General features: G+C 45.6%; 1 protein-coding gene across 1 annotated transcript in view; it reads left to right on the forward strand.

The window, feature by feature from the left end:
- The window catches only part of wdr18 (WD repeat domain 18), a 46,604-nt gene that overhangs the window by 17,121 nt on the left and 11,983 nt on the right, over nt 1–17,500 (forward strand). The window contains exons 6-7 of the mRNA XM_084714312.1: nt 5,825–5,889; nt 6,091–6,215. Of these exons, the coding sequence (XP_084570438.1) occupies nt 5,825–5,889; nt 6,091–6,215 (190 nt within the window). The remainder of the gene's footprint in view (nt 1–5,824; nt 5,890–6,090; nt 6,216–17,500) is intronic.

Consider the following 17,500-nt stretch of genomic DNA (forward strand, 5'->3'; position numbering starts at 1 on the left):
CCTCAGTCCGTCCAACAAACTCCCTCCTTCATCCTACAAATGTCCCACGTCCAAAACGTCAACAGTTAGTGTCTCGGGTTCACAGACGCCGTCTGACTGTTGTCTGTGTCTCAGTTTGGACAGTTAATATCTTGTCTTTGTTCTGGTTTCAACTGAATATTCGTCCAAAAGGATTTGAAAATCATTGCATTCTGTTTTTATTTCTAATTTTAAGCTACAAAGCCACATTCAGTTTCCTACAAATTACATAATTTATTTTCTATACAAATTAAATTCTTTGTCCTATGTCCTACATTGTCCTTTGTCCACCCTCTGGTATAGATCATATTTCCATTTGAGTAAAGATTATTTTCTATTGTTTTCATCAGTGTGAGTTCAGTTTATCTTCACATCAGTTTGTCTCAACACAAACAGTAAACCTCGTCTCCAAGCTGAAAGTTAAATTTGGATTTTATTTTTTTTCTGTTGGGTGACGGTGATTTGCTTTGACACCAAAGTCTCTGTGTGTCTCACATTAGTTGGCCTGAATACAAAATCTGTTCTTGAACTGGTTCCTTCGTATCTGATTTCATACGTAGAAACCAGAATCAGTACAACCTTCGCTCTCATAATATTCTGCAGACGCTGTTCCCGAGAGGCAGAACAGAACTGTGCTTTTAAAAAAGCTTTAAATATTCTGCTGCTTCGTCGTGGAATAATTTACAGCTGATCTCTGAGAGAATTCAAGTCGATTGCGAGGATCGACAGAAAAGCCCCCGGTCGATTTATATTCTGTATTCTTTGGATGCTGTGGTTTGTTGTGTGACAGTTGTGTTTGTCTGTTTGTCCAGGTCGCTCTTAAAAAAGATTTTAATCTTAATGACTCTTTTACCTGCTGAAATAAAGACTATAAAGAGACGACGCTGTCTCTTCAGTTGTCTTTAAATAAAAACAGTGTTTGAGGAGAAACAGATGAGGATAAATCCTCGAGAGTAGAAACATTTCTGATGATTCATCTCTTCATTCATCGTCTGTCCGTCTTTTCTTCTCTCCGTCTCAACACTGTTGTTTCTCTCCACAGCACATTTACATTTGAAAGCTTCACCGAGTTAATCCTCCAAACAAAACGTAGAGCTCGTCCTCCTGAAACATCCTCCTCATCCTCCCTCTGAACCGATCTACTGTCTTTGGTCTCTGAGGACGTTTAAATCTGTGTCCCCTGAGCTGAAACTGCTGCAGCTCCTTGCTCTGCAAATATCACCTAAACTCAGACAAACATGGTGATTATTCTTTGTTCAGCGTGTCGGGACGTTTAAATCTGCATCCTCTGAACTGAAACTACAAACATCACCTGAACTGATCCTGATTCTGTCCTCTGTCCTCTGAGGACATTCAGATCTGCTCAGCTGACTGAAGCTGCTGTGAAAGAAACTCATCTATTTCTGACCGCTGAAAAATACCAGACTGTTTCCTTGATTCATTTTCTGTCAGCCTGATCAAATTGATCAGATTGATCAGATTGATCTCAGTGTCTCAGTGTCCACGGCGCCGTCCTCAGATGTCTCGCCAGATTCAGTTCACTCAGAGAAAACAGAAAAACTAACTCCGTCACTTTGGAGTAGAGTTACACGATGAATCGAATTTTAATCACGATTTTGGCTGCCATGATTAAATTGACATGATCGAATGGTGGCTCTGCTGCATATCAACCACCAGTCAGCCAACCACCAGTCAGTCAGCCAACCACCAGTCAGCCGACCACCAGTCAGTCAGCCGACCACCAGTCAGCCAACCACCAGTCAGCCAACCACCAGTCAGCCGACCAACCACCAGTCAGCCAACCACCAGTCAGCCAACCACCAGTCAGTCAGCCAACCACCAGTCAGCCAACCACCAGTCAGCCAACCACCAGTCAGTCAGCCAACCACCAGTCAGCCAACCACAAGTCAGCCAACCACCAGTCAGCCGACCACCAGTCAGCCAACCAACCACCAGTCAGCCAACCACCAGTCAGCCAACCACCAGTCAGTCAGCCAACCACCAGTCAGCCGACCAACAGTCAGTCAGCCAACCACCAGTCAGCCGACCACCAGTCAGCCAACCAACTACCAGTCAGCCGACCACCAGTCAGCCGACCACCAGTCAGCCAACCAACCACCAGTCAGCCAACCAACCACCAGTCAGCCAACCACCAGTCAGTCAGCCAACCACCAGTCAGCCAACCGACCACCAGTCAGCCAACCACCAGTCAGTCAGCCAACCACCAGTCAGCCAACCAACAGTCAGCCAACCACCAGTCAGCCAACCACCAGTCAGCCAACCACCAGTCAGCCAACCAACCAACAGTCAGCCAACCAACCAACAGTCAGCCAACCACCAGTCAACCAACCACCAGTCAGCCGACCACCAGTCAGCCAACCACCAGTCAGCCAACCACCAGTCAGCAAACCACCAGTCAGCCGACCACCAGTCAGCCGACCACCAGTCAGCAAACCACCAGTCAGCCGACCACCAGTCAGCCGACCACCAGTCAGCAAACCACCAGTCAGCAAACCACCAGTCAGCCGACCACCAGTCAGCCAACCAACCACCAGTCAGCCAACCAACCACCAGTCAGCCAACCAACCACCAGTCAGCCAACCGACCACCAGTCAGTCAGCCAACCACCAGTCAGCCAACCGACCACCAGTCAGCCAACCACCAGTCAGTCAGCCAACCACCAGTCAGCCAACCACAAGTCAGCCAACCACCAGTCAGCCGACCACCAGTCAGCCAACCAACCACCAGTCAGCCAACCACCAGTCAGCCAACCACCAGTCAGTCAGCCAACCACCAGTCAGCCGACCAACAGTCAGTCAGCCAACCACCAGTCAGCCGACCACCAGTCAGCCAACCAACTACCAGTCAGCCGACCACCAGTCAGCCGACCACCAGTCAGCCGACCACCAGTCAGCCAACCACCAGTCAGCCAACCAACCACCAGTCAGCCAACCACCAGTCAGTCAGCCAACCACCAGTCAGCCAACCGACCACCAGTCAGCCAACCACCAGTCAGTCAGCCAACCACCAGTCAGCCGACCACCAGTCAGCCAACCACCAGTCAACCGACCACCAGTCAGCCGACCACCAGTCAGCCGACCACCAGTCAACCGACCACCAGTCAGCCGACCACCAGTCAGCCGACCACCAGTCAGCCGACCAACAGTCAGCCAACCAACAGTCAGCCAACCAACCAACAGTCAGCCAACCACCAGTCAGCCGACCACCAGTCAACCAACCACCAGTCAGCCGACCACCAGTCAGCCAACCACCAGTCAACCAACCACCAGTCAGCCGACCACCAGTCAGCCAACCACCAGTCAGCCAACCACCAGTCAGCAAACCACCAGTCAGCCGACCACCAGTCAGCCGACCACCAGTCAGCAAACCACCAGTCAGCAAACCACCAGTCAGCCGACCACCAGTCAGCCGACCACCAGTCAGCCAACCACCAGGGGGCAAACGAAGGGTTGGGGCTTCATGAAGCTGTTTAAGCGCCTTTCAGCAGCAGCAGCCTGAAGTTATTCAACGGTGGCCTGATGTGAAACGTCATGTCAGGAGCAGAAAATGACGGTACAGCAGCATCTGGAGGCGAGGAGCCTCGAAAAGGATCAACATCTGTTGTCTGGAGGTGTTTTGGATTCAGGGCAGGTGATGTCGACCAAAAACAAATCATTTGCACAGTGTAATAAAGTTTTGTCTGCAGCACAAGTGACTTATTCAACCACCTGAAAAATCACCACAAACACAAACAGGATGAATACATGAAGGCCAAAGTTAACGCTACTCCACTAAATCCCCGTTTTGATCCAGCGCCAACCCAGACGACCATAACAGCAGCCCTGCACCGGGCGACACCGTGTCCGTCCACCTGTCCGATAAATACTGTGAGCAACCAAGGCTTCAGAAACATGATCAAAACACTGGACAAGAAATATATGATCCCTTCACAGTTATTTCTCCACAGTGGTTTTTCCTGCACTGTATGAAAAATGACGAGCTGTCGAGTCCTTCACGAGTCACGTCAGTCCAAACTGTGACTGACCTTTATTTTTATTTTAAGTTTAATTTTGAACTGAAAGAATTGTTCACGTATTCTTTATTTAAAATAGAAAGTGCAATAAAAATATGTTTTCCATAACGTAATGAATAATTGTGATTAATAATCGTGATTTCAATATTTATCAAAATATCATGATTAACATTTTGGCCATAATTGTGACGCCCTACTTTGGAGATAACTCTGTATTTCTGTTTGACAAATTATTCAAACAATTATTGATTTATTAACATATTGTCAGTTTTCTGATCAGTCAGTCACAGACTTGTTGACCCGAACAGTGTTTTTTGTTTCCCAGCAGCTGAGCGGCGTCTTCTTCCGAATGTTAGCTTAGCTTTATGTTAGCAGGTTCAGAGCTGAAGCCTGGCTTCAGTGAAACATCGTCTGGTCGCAGCTTCTTTGTCATTTCTGTCAGTAAATGAAGAGTCACGTTTTATAGACCAAACAACTAACTCATCATGAAAATAATCATCGGGACGATGTGTCTTTCTTTCTGTCCCAGTGATGGTCTCTGCTGACACTCTGGTACACTAGATATTGATCTGGACTAAAGGAGGAGTGACAGAAATCATCAGAAACCAACAAAGAAGAGTACAGTGTGGACAGTGTGTGTGTGGACAGTGTGTGGACAGTGTGTGTGTGGACAGTGTGTGAACAGTGTGTGGACAGTGTGTAGACAGTGTGTGGACAGTGTGTGTGTGGACAGTGTGTGGACAGTGTGTGTGTGGACAGTGTGTGGACAGTGTGTGTGTGGACAGTGTGTGGACAGTGTGTGTGTGGACAGTGTGTAGACAGTGTGTGGACAGTGTGTGTGTGGACAGTGTGTGGACAGTGTGTAGACAGTGTGTGGACAGTGTGTGTGTGGACAGTGTGTGGACAGTGTGTGGACAGTGTGTGTGTGGACAGTGTGTGGACAGTGTGTGGACAGTGTGTGTGTGGACAGTGTGTGGACAGTGTGTGTGTGGACAGTGTGTAGACAGTGTGTGGACAGTGTGTGTGTAGACAGTGTGTGGACAGTGTGTGGACAGTGTGTGGACAGTGTGTGGACAGTGTGTGTGTGGACAGTGTGTGGACAGTGTGTGGACAGTGTGTGTGTGGACAGTGTGTGGACAGTGTGTAGACAGTGTGTGGACAGTGTGTGTGTAGACAGTGTGTGGACAGTGTGTGTGTGGACAGTGTGTAGACAGTGTGTGGACAGTGTGTGTGTGGACAGTGTGTGTGTGGACAGTGTGTGTGTGGACAGTGTGTAGACAGTGTGTAGACAGTGTGTGGACAGTGTGTGTGTGGACAGTGTGTGGACAGTGTGTGTGTGGACAGTGTGTGGACAGTGTGTAGACAGTGTGTGGACAGTGTGTGTGTGGACAGTGTGTAGACAGTGTGTGGACAGTGTGTGTGTGGACAGTGTGTGGACAGTGTGTGTGTGGACAGTGTGTGGACAGTGTGTGTGTGGACAGTGTGTGGACAGTGTGTGTGTAGACAGTGTGTGGACAGTGTGTAGACAGTGTGTGGACAGTGTGTAGACAGTGTGTGGACAGTCAGACCAGCAGATTGAACTGAAGTGTTCGTTCAAACAGTTTCAGTTCTGTTTCTGTTTTTATTGGCTCAGAGTCTCTAAATATTCTGATCAATTTAATGATCAATTACAGAACAGACGGCCAACAAGACGAGTCAGCTGGTTAAACCGTCTGAACTCGACCAATAGGAATCAGAGTTTGTACACTCAGTATGTTTGTGTTTGATCTACAGAGTCTCAGTCGGGACAAATCCTTCCAGTCCGACACCGACGGGAACCAGGTGTTCAAAGGACACAGGTGAGATGACGACAGGTGAAGACTGTCTGTCAGTTGTTTAAATAAAGTTTGTCAAATCAACTCTGCTGAATTCTGACCAATAGCAAGTTGTCCTGACAGAGCTGGGCTCTGATTGGACACAGTTTATAATGAGTGTGTGAGCTGCTCTGACCTGGATCAGACCTTTTTGAGCCAACATGGCCGCTCTGAATGTCTCCCTAGGAACCTGGTGACGTGTCTATCTGTCTCCATGGACGGGACGCTGCTCCTCTCTGGGTCACATGATGAGACCGTTCGTCTCTGGGACATCCAGAGCAAACAGAGCATCCGCTGCCTCGCCCACAAAGGTAATAGAAGTTTTATCAGATCAGTCAGTTTACTTTGGACTGTGTGTCTCAGTTACCACTGAGTTCCTGAACACACCACTGCTGCACACACACACACACGCGCACACACACACACACACACACACACACACACACACACACACACACACACACACATGTTCATTAACAGCGTTTATGCTGTTAATGAACATGAATATGTGTGAACTTCATTATTTTTGTTGTCAGGACCCAGAACTTGAAGTTTTACTGTGTCCTGTACAACTGATACAGGTTGTAACCATGGCAACTGCAACAGTAGAAAAAGAACGATGTAAACAATAGGTTTTATTTTGTTTGTGTGTCCATCAGCTGTTCCTGTAGAGTTACTGTTCCTTCCCAGAGGGACAAAACTGCATTTTGATTTTTACTGTAAAATATATTTCAAAGATCAAACTTTTTTTTCTATTAAACTTTGTAACGAGCCGAACTGCTGATTAAATGTTTCGACTCTGTCAAATGGAAAATCTGATGGAGTTTTTATTTCACAGCGTTGTCATAGTGAGCAGCCATTTTATTTTTTAAAGTGTCTCAGAGTGCGAATCAAAATACACATTTTTAAACCATAATTCTTATTGATCTTTGATTTAGGACGACAGAGTCGACATGTTCTGGCTGAGACACATCTGATAGAAACATTATTGAATGAACGAGTTTGAACAGCATTCTGACCTTTTTTAAACCAGGAAGTGAGACAGGGGTCCTTAGGGTACAGCTGACCCTTTTTATGCCTGATTAAATCTTCTGGGACATAAATTTAAAGGACCAACATTTTTGTAAAAATATATATTTTAAAACAAAGATGATTATAATAGCACATTTTTATCAGCAGGTGTTGTTAGTTTGAGATTTTGGAGGATTTTAACCAATTTGAAGACAGTTATTAAAACAAAAGAAAATATTTCATGAATTACTTATTTCATATATATAAGTCCGTAAAGAATACATTTTCAACAAAAAATTGGAATTAGCAGGTTGGTATTCATTTTTAATGTTTTTTGGTACGACATGTTTTGTCCCACGTCTCAAGAACGAGTGAGATACAGAATAAAGACAGTAGAGACGTGTTGGACTGACTGAATGGATGTTTGACTTCATATTTCCTGGTGTTAAAATATTTATTATGATGTCCTCGAGCTCTCAGAGGGACAGCAGAGACAGTAGAGACAGCAGAGACAGAGACAGCAGAGACAGCAGAGACAGTAGGGACAGTAGAGACAGCAGAGACAGCAGAGACAGCAGAGACAGAGACAGCAGAGACAGCAGAGACAGTAGAGACAGCAGGGACAGTAGAGACAGTAGACACAGCAGAGACAGCAGAGACAGTAGAGACAGCAGAGACAGCAGAGACAGTAGAGACGTGTTGGACTGACTGAATGGATGTTTGACTCCATATTTCCTGGTGTTAAACTGTAATATGTTGTCCTCGAGCGCTCAGAGGGACAGTAGAGACAGTAGAGACAGCAGAGACAGCAGAGACAGTAGAGACAGAGACAGTAGACACAGTAGAGACAGCAGAGACAGCAGAGACAGTAGAGACAGCAGAGACAGTAGAGACAGTAGAGACAGCAGAGACAGAGACAGCAGAGACAGTAGAGACAGCAGAGACAGTAGAGACAGAGACAGCAGAGACAGTAGAGACAGCAGAGACAGTAGAGACAGAGACAGTAGAGACGTGTTGGACTGACTGAATGGATGTTTGACTCCATATTTCCTGGTGTTAAACTGTAATATGTTGTCCTCGAGCTCTGAGGGACAGCAGAGACAGCAGAGACAGTAGAGACAGAGACAGCAGAGACAGTAGAGACAGCAGAGACAGAGACAGCAGAGACAGTAGAGACAGCAGAGACAGTAGAGACAGAGACAGCAGAGACAGCAGAGACAGAGACAGTAGAGACGTGTTGGACTGACTGAATGGATGTTTGACTCCATATTTCCTGGTGTTAAACTGTAATATGTTGTCCTCGAGCTCTGAGGGACAGCAGAGACAGTAGAGACAGCAGAGACAGTAGAGACAGCAGAGACAGTAGAGACAGAGACAGTAGAGACAGTAGAGACGTGTTGGACTGACTGAATGGATGTTTGACTCCATATTTCCTGGTGTTAAACTGTAATATGTTGTCCTCGAGCTCTGAGGGACAGCAGAGACAGCAGAGACAGTAGAGACAGAGACAGCAGAGACAGTAGAGACAGCAGAGACAGAGACAGCAGAGACAGTAGAGACAGCAGAGACAGTAGAGACAGAGACAGCAGAGACAGCAGAGACAGAGACAGTAGAGACGTGTTGGACTGACTGAATGGATGTTTGACTCCATATTTCCTGGTGTTAAACTGTAATATGTTGTCCTCGAGCTCTGAGGGACAGCAGAGACAGCAGAGACAGTAGAGACAGCAGAGACAGTAGAGACAGTAGAGACAGCAGAGACAGAGACAGCAGAGACAGTAGAGACAGCAGAGACAGTAGAGACAGAGACAGCAGAGACAGTAGAGACAGTAGAGACAGCAGAGACAGAGACAGCAGAGACAGTAGAGACAGCAGACACAGTAGAGACAGCAGAGACAGTAGAGACAGAGACAGTAGAGACGTGTTGGACTGACTGAATGGATGTTTGACTCCATATTTCCTGGTGTTAAACTGTAATATGTTGTCCTCGAGCTCTGAGGGACAGCAGAAACAGTAGAGACAGCAGAGACAGTAGAGACAGAGACAGTAGAGACAGTAGAGACAGCAGAGACAGAGACAGTAGAGACAGTAGAGACAGCAGAGACAGAGACAGCAGAGACAGTAGAGACAGCAGAGACAGTAGAGACAGAGACAGCAGAGACAGCAGAGACAGCAGAGACGTGTTGGACAGACTGAACGAGGTCAGGTGTAGATGTTTCTGAGTCTCTGGAGGTGAAGGTGAATTTAAACTCTGTATCTGCACTGATTCCTCTGCTGCTGCTGCTGCTGGTTTATTAATGAAGCGTCCGACCCGGCGGCCTCGTCTCCCCAGAGGAGCTTTTACTTTCCCGTCTCATTCATAATAAGTGATGGTACGGCGGCTGACAGGAACATGAAGAAGAAACGCCCCGCCGTGATCATGACTGGCACTTTGTAATTAAGCGAATCCTCTCTGCGGGCGCTGAAGGCCTCCTCGCTTCAAACGGACTGTCAGGAGACGATAATCCCTCCTCTGGCTGGACGGATGGACTCGTGGTCGTCTCCCCGCCTCCGTCACGTTTTCTGAGTGTCTTCCTCACAAAGAAGGAAGAGTGTTGAAAGAAAAAGCTTCATCCTCCGTGACGGCAGCGCCTCAAAGCGATTAGTCAGAACAGATTCGGCTGCTTCTCACAAAATCCCACAAGAAGGCTTTTATTTTGAAATCACCACCTGATGATGAAACAGAAGAATTTAAACATGTGGAACACAGAGACAGAAGCCTTTCCTGGAATTATTAGTTTCATTATTGATTAATCTGTCGATCATTTTCTTGACTAATAGATTAGTTGTTTGGTCCATAAAAAATCGTTCAGTTTCTCAGCATGACGTCACCAGAAACCAGAAAATATTCAGTCGAAGAGGCTAAAGTCAGAGAATTTATTAAGAATTTAATTTTTTTTAAGTGACTCAAAGTCAATTATCAAAATAGTTGTTGATTTATTTAATAATCTATTCATAATCAATTATTTGATAAATTATTGCAGCTCTATACACGACAAAAAGATCTTGTCTCATTTTTGTGTTGTTGGATTTAAACGTCTCCACATTTAAGTTTTATCTCCAGAAACAAACTGGTTCAACATGATGAGACAAAATAAACCAAATGAAATATTCTCAAAGCTGTTTTTAATATTATACGTAAAAATACAAATGATTAGCTGCATACATGATGTGACGTTAATGCTAACAGAGTGAGGCTAAAGCTAGCTTACATCTCAGCTAACAAATGACAATATGACACCTGTATGTGTTTGATGCACTCGTTAACTCATTAACTCATTAACTCATTAACTCATTAACTCATTAACGTGGGAAAATGAAAAGCAGGGACTCGATTAGAGCAGCGGACCTTGAGACGGGTCACCGAGCCGGACCAGCTGGACCACGATCACCACAGGAAGACAGCCGGGATAAGAGCTAAGCTAACCCGGGTTAGACCTGAGACAGCGAGCCACAGAGAGACGCATCATCATCGACCCACTTTGATAAAAAAATCACGGCGTGACTCTTAGTTTGATGCAGTGGTGACATCAGTTTGTCTGGAGGTAAAGCTAGTAAGCTAGCATTAGATAGCCTGACATGCTAACGTTGTGTCCTCAGTGCTGTCCTGTTTAATGCAGCGTGCTGTGTTCAGGTGCACCAGGAGCTGTCAGTCTCTCCCAGTCCCTCAGGGTGATGAAGATGAGGATGAAGAGTGTTTGACACGGTGTCAGAGCTGGTTGTAGAGTGAAGAGGTCTCACTCTGTCAGACGGCTGTTTCTTAATAACAGTGGGACAGTTTTGTCACGTCGAACGCCTCGAGGAGACGCAGGCGTTCGTCTCGGCAGCGTCGCAGACATCAGACGGTGGAACTGATTCATATCTTTCATTTGTCACTTTGCTGCTTGCTGTCATGAACTTTGACTGAAGCTCACACTTTAAATCGTTAATGTTCACAAGTGAAGAGTTGATTGAGCCACTCGGCACATTTACACCATTTATCTCTGATTCATTAATTAATAACTGAGACAGTGATGAGTCATTTTGTCCACGGACGTCCCGATCACAGTTTTTTGCCTCCGAGTCATGTGATCTTGATTATCTGCCGATACCGAGTCCCGATCCGACACTTCAGCAGTGCATTAATAAGAAGAAGGAAAAAAGAGAACACGTCCACGTTTCCACCACGTGAAAAAATGACCAGTCTGCTGCGCTGCCTTCACTGTCCAGTTTAAAATACCTACAAACTGCAGACATTTTCGTTGTCCTGAGGAGACACGTTTGTCCTGCGTTAGCCTTCTAACTACCAGCTCGCTACATTTATGTTGTCTGAGCCGTAAACTGTGATGTTTTTTCTGTCTGTGCAACAAATGAATATTGATGTTGTGGAACATTTGACATCTGTTTGTACCTCAGGATGAATTTAAAACGTCATTATGTCCATGCTTGTTGTTTTGTCAGGTTAAATCTGATCATTTCCACCCGATTCCGATCACTTGAAAATCATGTGATCGGATCGGGACGTCCCTATTTATGTCCCTCGAAGACGTCTTCAGGCTGGGACTCAAACCTGTGAAGTTTCAGCACATCAAGTGTCGACTGCACTCAAAGAATTTCATTTTAATCAAATGATTGTGAGACAAACTATTATTTCATTGTTGATTAATCTGTTGATCATTTTCTCCATTAATCGTTTAATTGTTTGATCCATCAAATGTCTCTCAAAGTCCAAGACGACGTCCTCAAATGTCTTTTGTCCACAACTCAAAGATCATCAGTTTCCTGTCAGAGAGAAAGAAACCAGAAAATATTCACATCAGAGAATCTAGACTTTTTTTTAAATTACAAAATTAGTCAAAACTTTACCTGAACACAACGAACTGACTCACCTGTTCTGTGCAGGTGTGTTGTGTTCAGGTACATGGGGTGTAAACAGTGACTCAGTGTGTCTGCAGGGTGTTTCCTCTGCAGTGAGCTGGCAGCTCTGCAGTCTCAGTGTCTCTCTGTCTGATTTATGTCTCCACGTTGGACACAGTTGGACCATTAGTGTGATTCCAGCAGCTGCAGCCAAGCAGCTGATCAATATTTGTAATTGAGTGGGAGATAATTAGCCGCTTTCTATTACCACAACAAGCAGGAAATGTACTTTAAGTTCTCTGAACAAACCTACGTTCTCCATCACAGACTGACAGAGATGAAGACGTTTATCTCTGATTTACAACCGAGGACAGGAAGTCGTCTTCACAACCAACCTGAACAAACCAAAGAGACAAAGACGTAACATAAAAACAACATGAAACTTTCTGAACATCAGCAGCTTCAAACATAAATAACAACAATTATATAGAACGACATGAGCAACGCGTCGTCCCCTCAGAACGGTTCTATCTGCGTTCTGAGTAGATCGAAGATCTTGAGCTTCAGATTCTGTCATACAGAAAAATGACAAACACTAAATGTTTTCTAAATGTACAAAATCAAAATCCTATTAAATATGTAACTGGGATTTTGTGGAACAGGTCAAATGCAGGTAGAACCTGATCCTGAGAACCCACTTTCTGCTTGGAATTATAAGATTCTATCTGCAGAACATGAAAAGAACAAAAACCGTTTTAAACCATTAAATGAATTAAATTAGTGTCAGAGTGTTTACATGTATCAGAGTCACATTGATTTTAAGATCAGAGACACGATGTATTTATATAAAAAAGGAAAGAAAACGATGATGATGGATGAAATTTGTTTTGTGACGAAGATCAGTTCAGACGCTGTTTAATGAATTTGAAGAACTAATATTTGCTCTTGACACTTTTAACTCAACAGCTGAGTTGTAAACTTCAACAGCAGAACTAATGACACTTGAGTCTTTTTAATCATTTTCGATTTCACTGAGGAGTTTATTTTCATCGTTAGCTTCCACGTTAGCTTGCTAATGATAGTCTGTGAGCCAGGGTGGAAAATTAACTGAATAAATGTGAACATCTTCCATCTTTCTGATAGATAAATGTTCAAATTCACCAGAAACTTGGCAGTAAATCATCATTTTGTTGTATTTTACGTGTTTGGCTGCTGGATGATGCTAATTTCCCACCATGCTAACAGCTAATACTAACGCTAGCAGCTAATCCTAATGTCACATTCAGTGGAAAATATGAAGGGTGAAGGGTTTTTTAAGTTTTTAACGTTTAATCAAGTCTCAGGCTAAAACTTGAACCTGTCCTTCGATGCTCGTCTCTTTATGTTAGCATTAGCTGCAGGCTAACGTTAGGAAGCTAGGGTTAGCTTGATAACATGGTAGCTAGTTAAGAATGAAATAAAACACCTCAGTAAGCTCTGAAACGTCTCACATAGACAGACGTCCTACATGAGATCAATAAAATAAATAAATAAAATCCTCCATCTTCAGGTTTCTTATAAAGAAACGTGGCGTGTCGTCATGGCAGCCAGAACATCGTGTCATTGAGCCTCCTGTGATGTGAACAGAGGGGGCGTGTTCTCCGCCTTCAGTCTGTTTTTGTCTCTTTATGTGTCCATCCTCAGAGACTTAATGAGACAGCAGGTCGAGGACACAACAGCTGCAGAGGAGACTGGAATATAAACTTTTAATGTGTGACACTCCGGTCCACAGCATCCGTCACCGTGTCCTCAGATGTCCTCAGATGTCCTGCAGTGTCCTCAGATGTCCTGCAGTGTCCTCAGATGTCCTCAGATGTACTGAAGTGTCCTCAGATGTCCTCAGATGTCCTGCAGTGTCCTCAGATGTCCTGCAGTGTCCTCAGATGTCCTGCAGTGTCCTCAGATGTCCTCAGATGTCCTGCAGTGTCCTCAGATGTCCTGCACTGTCCTGCAGTGTCCTCAGATGTCCTGCAGTGTCCTCAGATGTCCTGCAGTGTCCTCAGATGTCCTGAAGTGTCCTCAGATGTCCTCAGATGTCCTGCAGTGTCCTCAGATGTCCTGAAGTGTCCTCAGATGTCCTGCAGTGTCCTCAGATGTCCTCAGTTGTCCTGCAGTGTCCTCAGATGTCCTGAAGTGTCCTGCAGTGTCCTCAGATGTCCTCAGATGTCCTCAGATGTCCCGCAGTGTCCTCAGATGTCCTCAGATGTCCTGCAGTGTCCTCAGATGTCCTGAAGTGTCCTGCAGTGTCCTCAGATGTCCTCAGATGTCCCGCAGTGTCCTCAGATGTCCTCAGATGTCCCGCAGTGTCCTCAGATGTCCTCAGATGTCCTGCAGTGTCCTCAGATGTCCTGCAGTGTCCTGCAGTGTCCTCAGATGTCCTCAGATGTCCTGCAGTGTCCTCAGATGTCCTCAGATGTCCTCAGATGTCCTGAAGTGTCTTCAGATGTCCTGCAGTGTCCTGCAGTGTCCTCAGATGCCCTCAGATGTCCTGCAGTGTCCTCAGATGTCCTGCAGTGTCCTCAGATGTCCTCAGATGTCCTGCAGTGTCCTCAGATGTCCTGAAGTGTCCTCAGATGTCCTGCAGTGTCTTCAGATGTCCTCAGTTGTCCTGCAGTGTCCTCAGATGTCCTGAAGTGTCCTGCAGTGTCCTCAGATGTCCTCAGATGTCCTCAGATGTCCCGCAGTGTCCTCAGATGTCCTCAGATGTCCCGCAGTGTCCTCAGATGTCCTCAGATGTCCTGCAGTGTCCTCAGATGTCCTGCAGTGTCCTGCAGTGTCCTCAGATGTCCTCAGATGTCCTGCAGTGTCCTCAGATGTCCTCAGATGTCCTCAGATGTCCTGCAGTGTCCTCAGATGTCCTCAGATGTCCTGCAGTGTCCTCAGATGTCCTCAGATGTCCTGCAGTGTCCTCAGATGTCCTGCAGTGTCCTCAGATGTCCTCAGATGTCCTGCAGTGTCCTCAGATGTCCTGCAGTGTCCTCAGATGTCCTGCAGTGTCCTGCAGTGTCCTCAGATGTCCTCAGATGTCCTGCAGTGTCCTCAGATGTCCTCAGATGTCCTGCAGTGTCCTCAGATGTCCTGCTGTTATCACACTCAGAACAGGAAACCGTCCTGCTTCAGGTCCGCCGTGTTTAAATCTCTCGACTCGTTAATTGAAATGTATCGGAGCTGCAGACGAGTCCTGATGTCTCAGACTGAGGACACTGGTCCCAGATCAGACGTCCACCTCAGAGGGTTCCGTCTGTACAGAACATCAGGGCAGACAAGAACCATTATTTTCATGATCAAATTATTGATCATTCTGATCGATGAACTGTTGAAAAGCAGGACATGTGGAGCACTTGTTCCTGAACAAGCCTGTCACTCAAAAATAAATCCATCAGGTGTGCATAAGTCCCGCCCCCAGGCAGTGATGGACTCAGAAGCTTCTCACCTGCAACCATCCGACCAATGAGAAGGTGTCGTCCTGCTGGGACTTCATGTTACAAGAGCAGCTGAAGAGAATCTGTTTGTCTAATTGTTACCGATGAAGAGAAATCTGATGCCATGGCAACGGCCATAATTTAATACCTGTTCACAAGAGGTAGTCTTGATTTTCACCATCTGAGCTCCGATCCTCAGGCTTCTGAGAGGACGGACGGAGGACAGAGGACACATCTGTTCAATCTTAAACTGGGAAATTTGGTTCAAAATATTTCTTTTATTTTGAAAGTTCTTAACTCACAGGATGTATTTACCTGTGAGGTCACCTGGCAGTCATTTTTCTTCCCGTTCTTCTGTTCTCTTTTCCCTGCTCGTTGTCTCCCAGGAGTCTCTGCAGCAGCTGCATGTTTTATTCAGAAACATCAGCTGACTCCTTCAGCTCGCTGTTACATTTCACCACATCAACACGTTTCTACAGCGAGCAAAACCTGTGCAGCGTAAAGGTGTGAGGTCATATTCATCCAGAATACTGATCATCAGATCTGTCTGGAACTGAAGTGTTCTGACGTTCTGATGTTCTGATGTTCTGATGTTCTCTGGTTTGAAACAGTTTTTATCTTCAGTCTCATTAATGAAGCAGCAGGAGATTAAATATTCATCTGACGACGACAAGCTCCTGATTCGCAGCTATGAAGCTCGTTATCTTCAGCTCTTGATCTGATAATGATAGATCGACGTGAATCGATCAGCTGATCAAACTGTTAAAATGAGTTTCACACAAAATGTCAAACCAGCAAATGCGACAAAACAAACATCATGGAGTTGTTTTTACTTTTTAACTGCACGTTTGTCTCTGCTCAGCTGATCCGAGAGGTCACATGATTCAGTCTGTTGAACCTTTCGACACCAACGTTCAGCTGTTTATCAGGAATCTGCTGGCGACTCAGACTCCTGCTGCTGTTTTTAATGTTTTATTGGTTTTTATGGTCGTACTTTTATGGGTCTGTGTTGTGTGACTGCAACAATTGAAGGTGGATTAAAACGCCGTGGCGACCTTTGAACAAACACTGCGTCTGACGCTGTTTGTTTGGGAAACTACTTCCAACATGTGAGACACTTCCTTCCTCAGAAGTGACGCCGTCGCTGTGTTACACCAGAGAAGCTCTGTTTCTCTCCGGTCCACGGGAACGACTCCACCTGTTGATCTCCCCGATGTTGTGAAGGTACAGCGGAGAACGGGGGGGGGGGCGGTGCAGCAGTGAGGGAACAGTCCACCGCCGCCGCCGTGCGTGATACTCAGCAGCGTCCTCCACATCAACACTAAGGTATGTTGTGAATACAGGGATCGAGTGTGATGTTCACTGAGACTTGGCTCCATCGGGACATCCTGGACGGTTTCTGTCTCATACGAGCGGACAGAACTGATCTAGAGCCGAGGGGGCGGAGTCTGTCTGTTTGTGAATGACGGCTGGTGTGTTTCACTCAGACCTTCTATCTTCCAGTGGAGTTTGGGATGTTATAATCTGTGCAGAGTCTGTCCTCCCAGTGGAAATGCAGCCAGAGCCGCGACCCAAATAGCAAACTGTGTTCACCTGCAACGTTACACCTGGAGCGCCGACCTTTATTCTGGAGGACTTCAGCCACTGCAGACTGGAACTCTCACTCCCCGGATTCAAACAATATATAACTTGTGTCACGCGGGACAATAGAGTTTTAGATAAATGTTATGGTAACTTTAAAAAATGCATTCAGTCCAGTTAATCCCAGTTTACAGGACTGTAACAGATTAAACCACAAACCAACACAGACACAGTATGGAGACACTCAGAGGAGCTTCCCTCGGCACAAACTGGGACATATTTCACAATCTGGAGATCGATGTGGTCACTGACACAATAACAGACCACATACAGGTTTGTGTGGTCACCAGAAATAAATCTTATATAACTAAAAGATGGCTTTTAAAAATAATGACAGAACAGCGGTGAAGGAAGTGCAAAGGGAACTCGACCAGATGCTGAGGGATGTCAGGAAGCATCATAAGGACGTTATAGAGCAGAGATTTATGACAGTGGACTCTAAAACTCTGTGGGACTCAATGACATGAACACAACAAAGAAACGCCTCAGTACTGATGATGATCTGAGGAAAGTAAATGAACTGAATGATTTTTTCTCAGGTTTGAAAATAGATTTTTCTGAGGAAAGTAATGGTGCATTAGATTCTGTTCCAGCTGATCCAGGCTGTG

Source organism: Lutjanus erythropterus, unplaced genomic scaffold, assembly GCF_056507025.1.
Source record: "Lutjanus erythropterus isolate fLutEry1 unplaced genomic scaffold, fLutEry1.hap2 Scaffold_187, whole genome shotgun sequence".
Classification (NCBI taxonomy): domain Eukaryota; kingdom Metazoa; phylum Chordata; class Actinopteri; order Lutjaniformes; family Lutjanidae; genus Lutjanus; species Lutjanus erythropterus.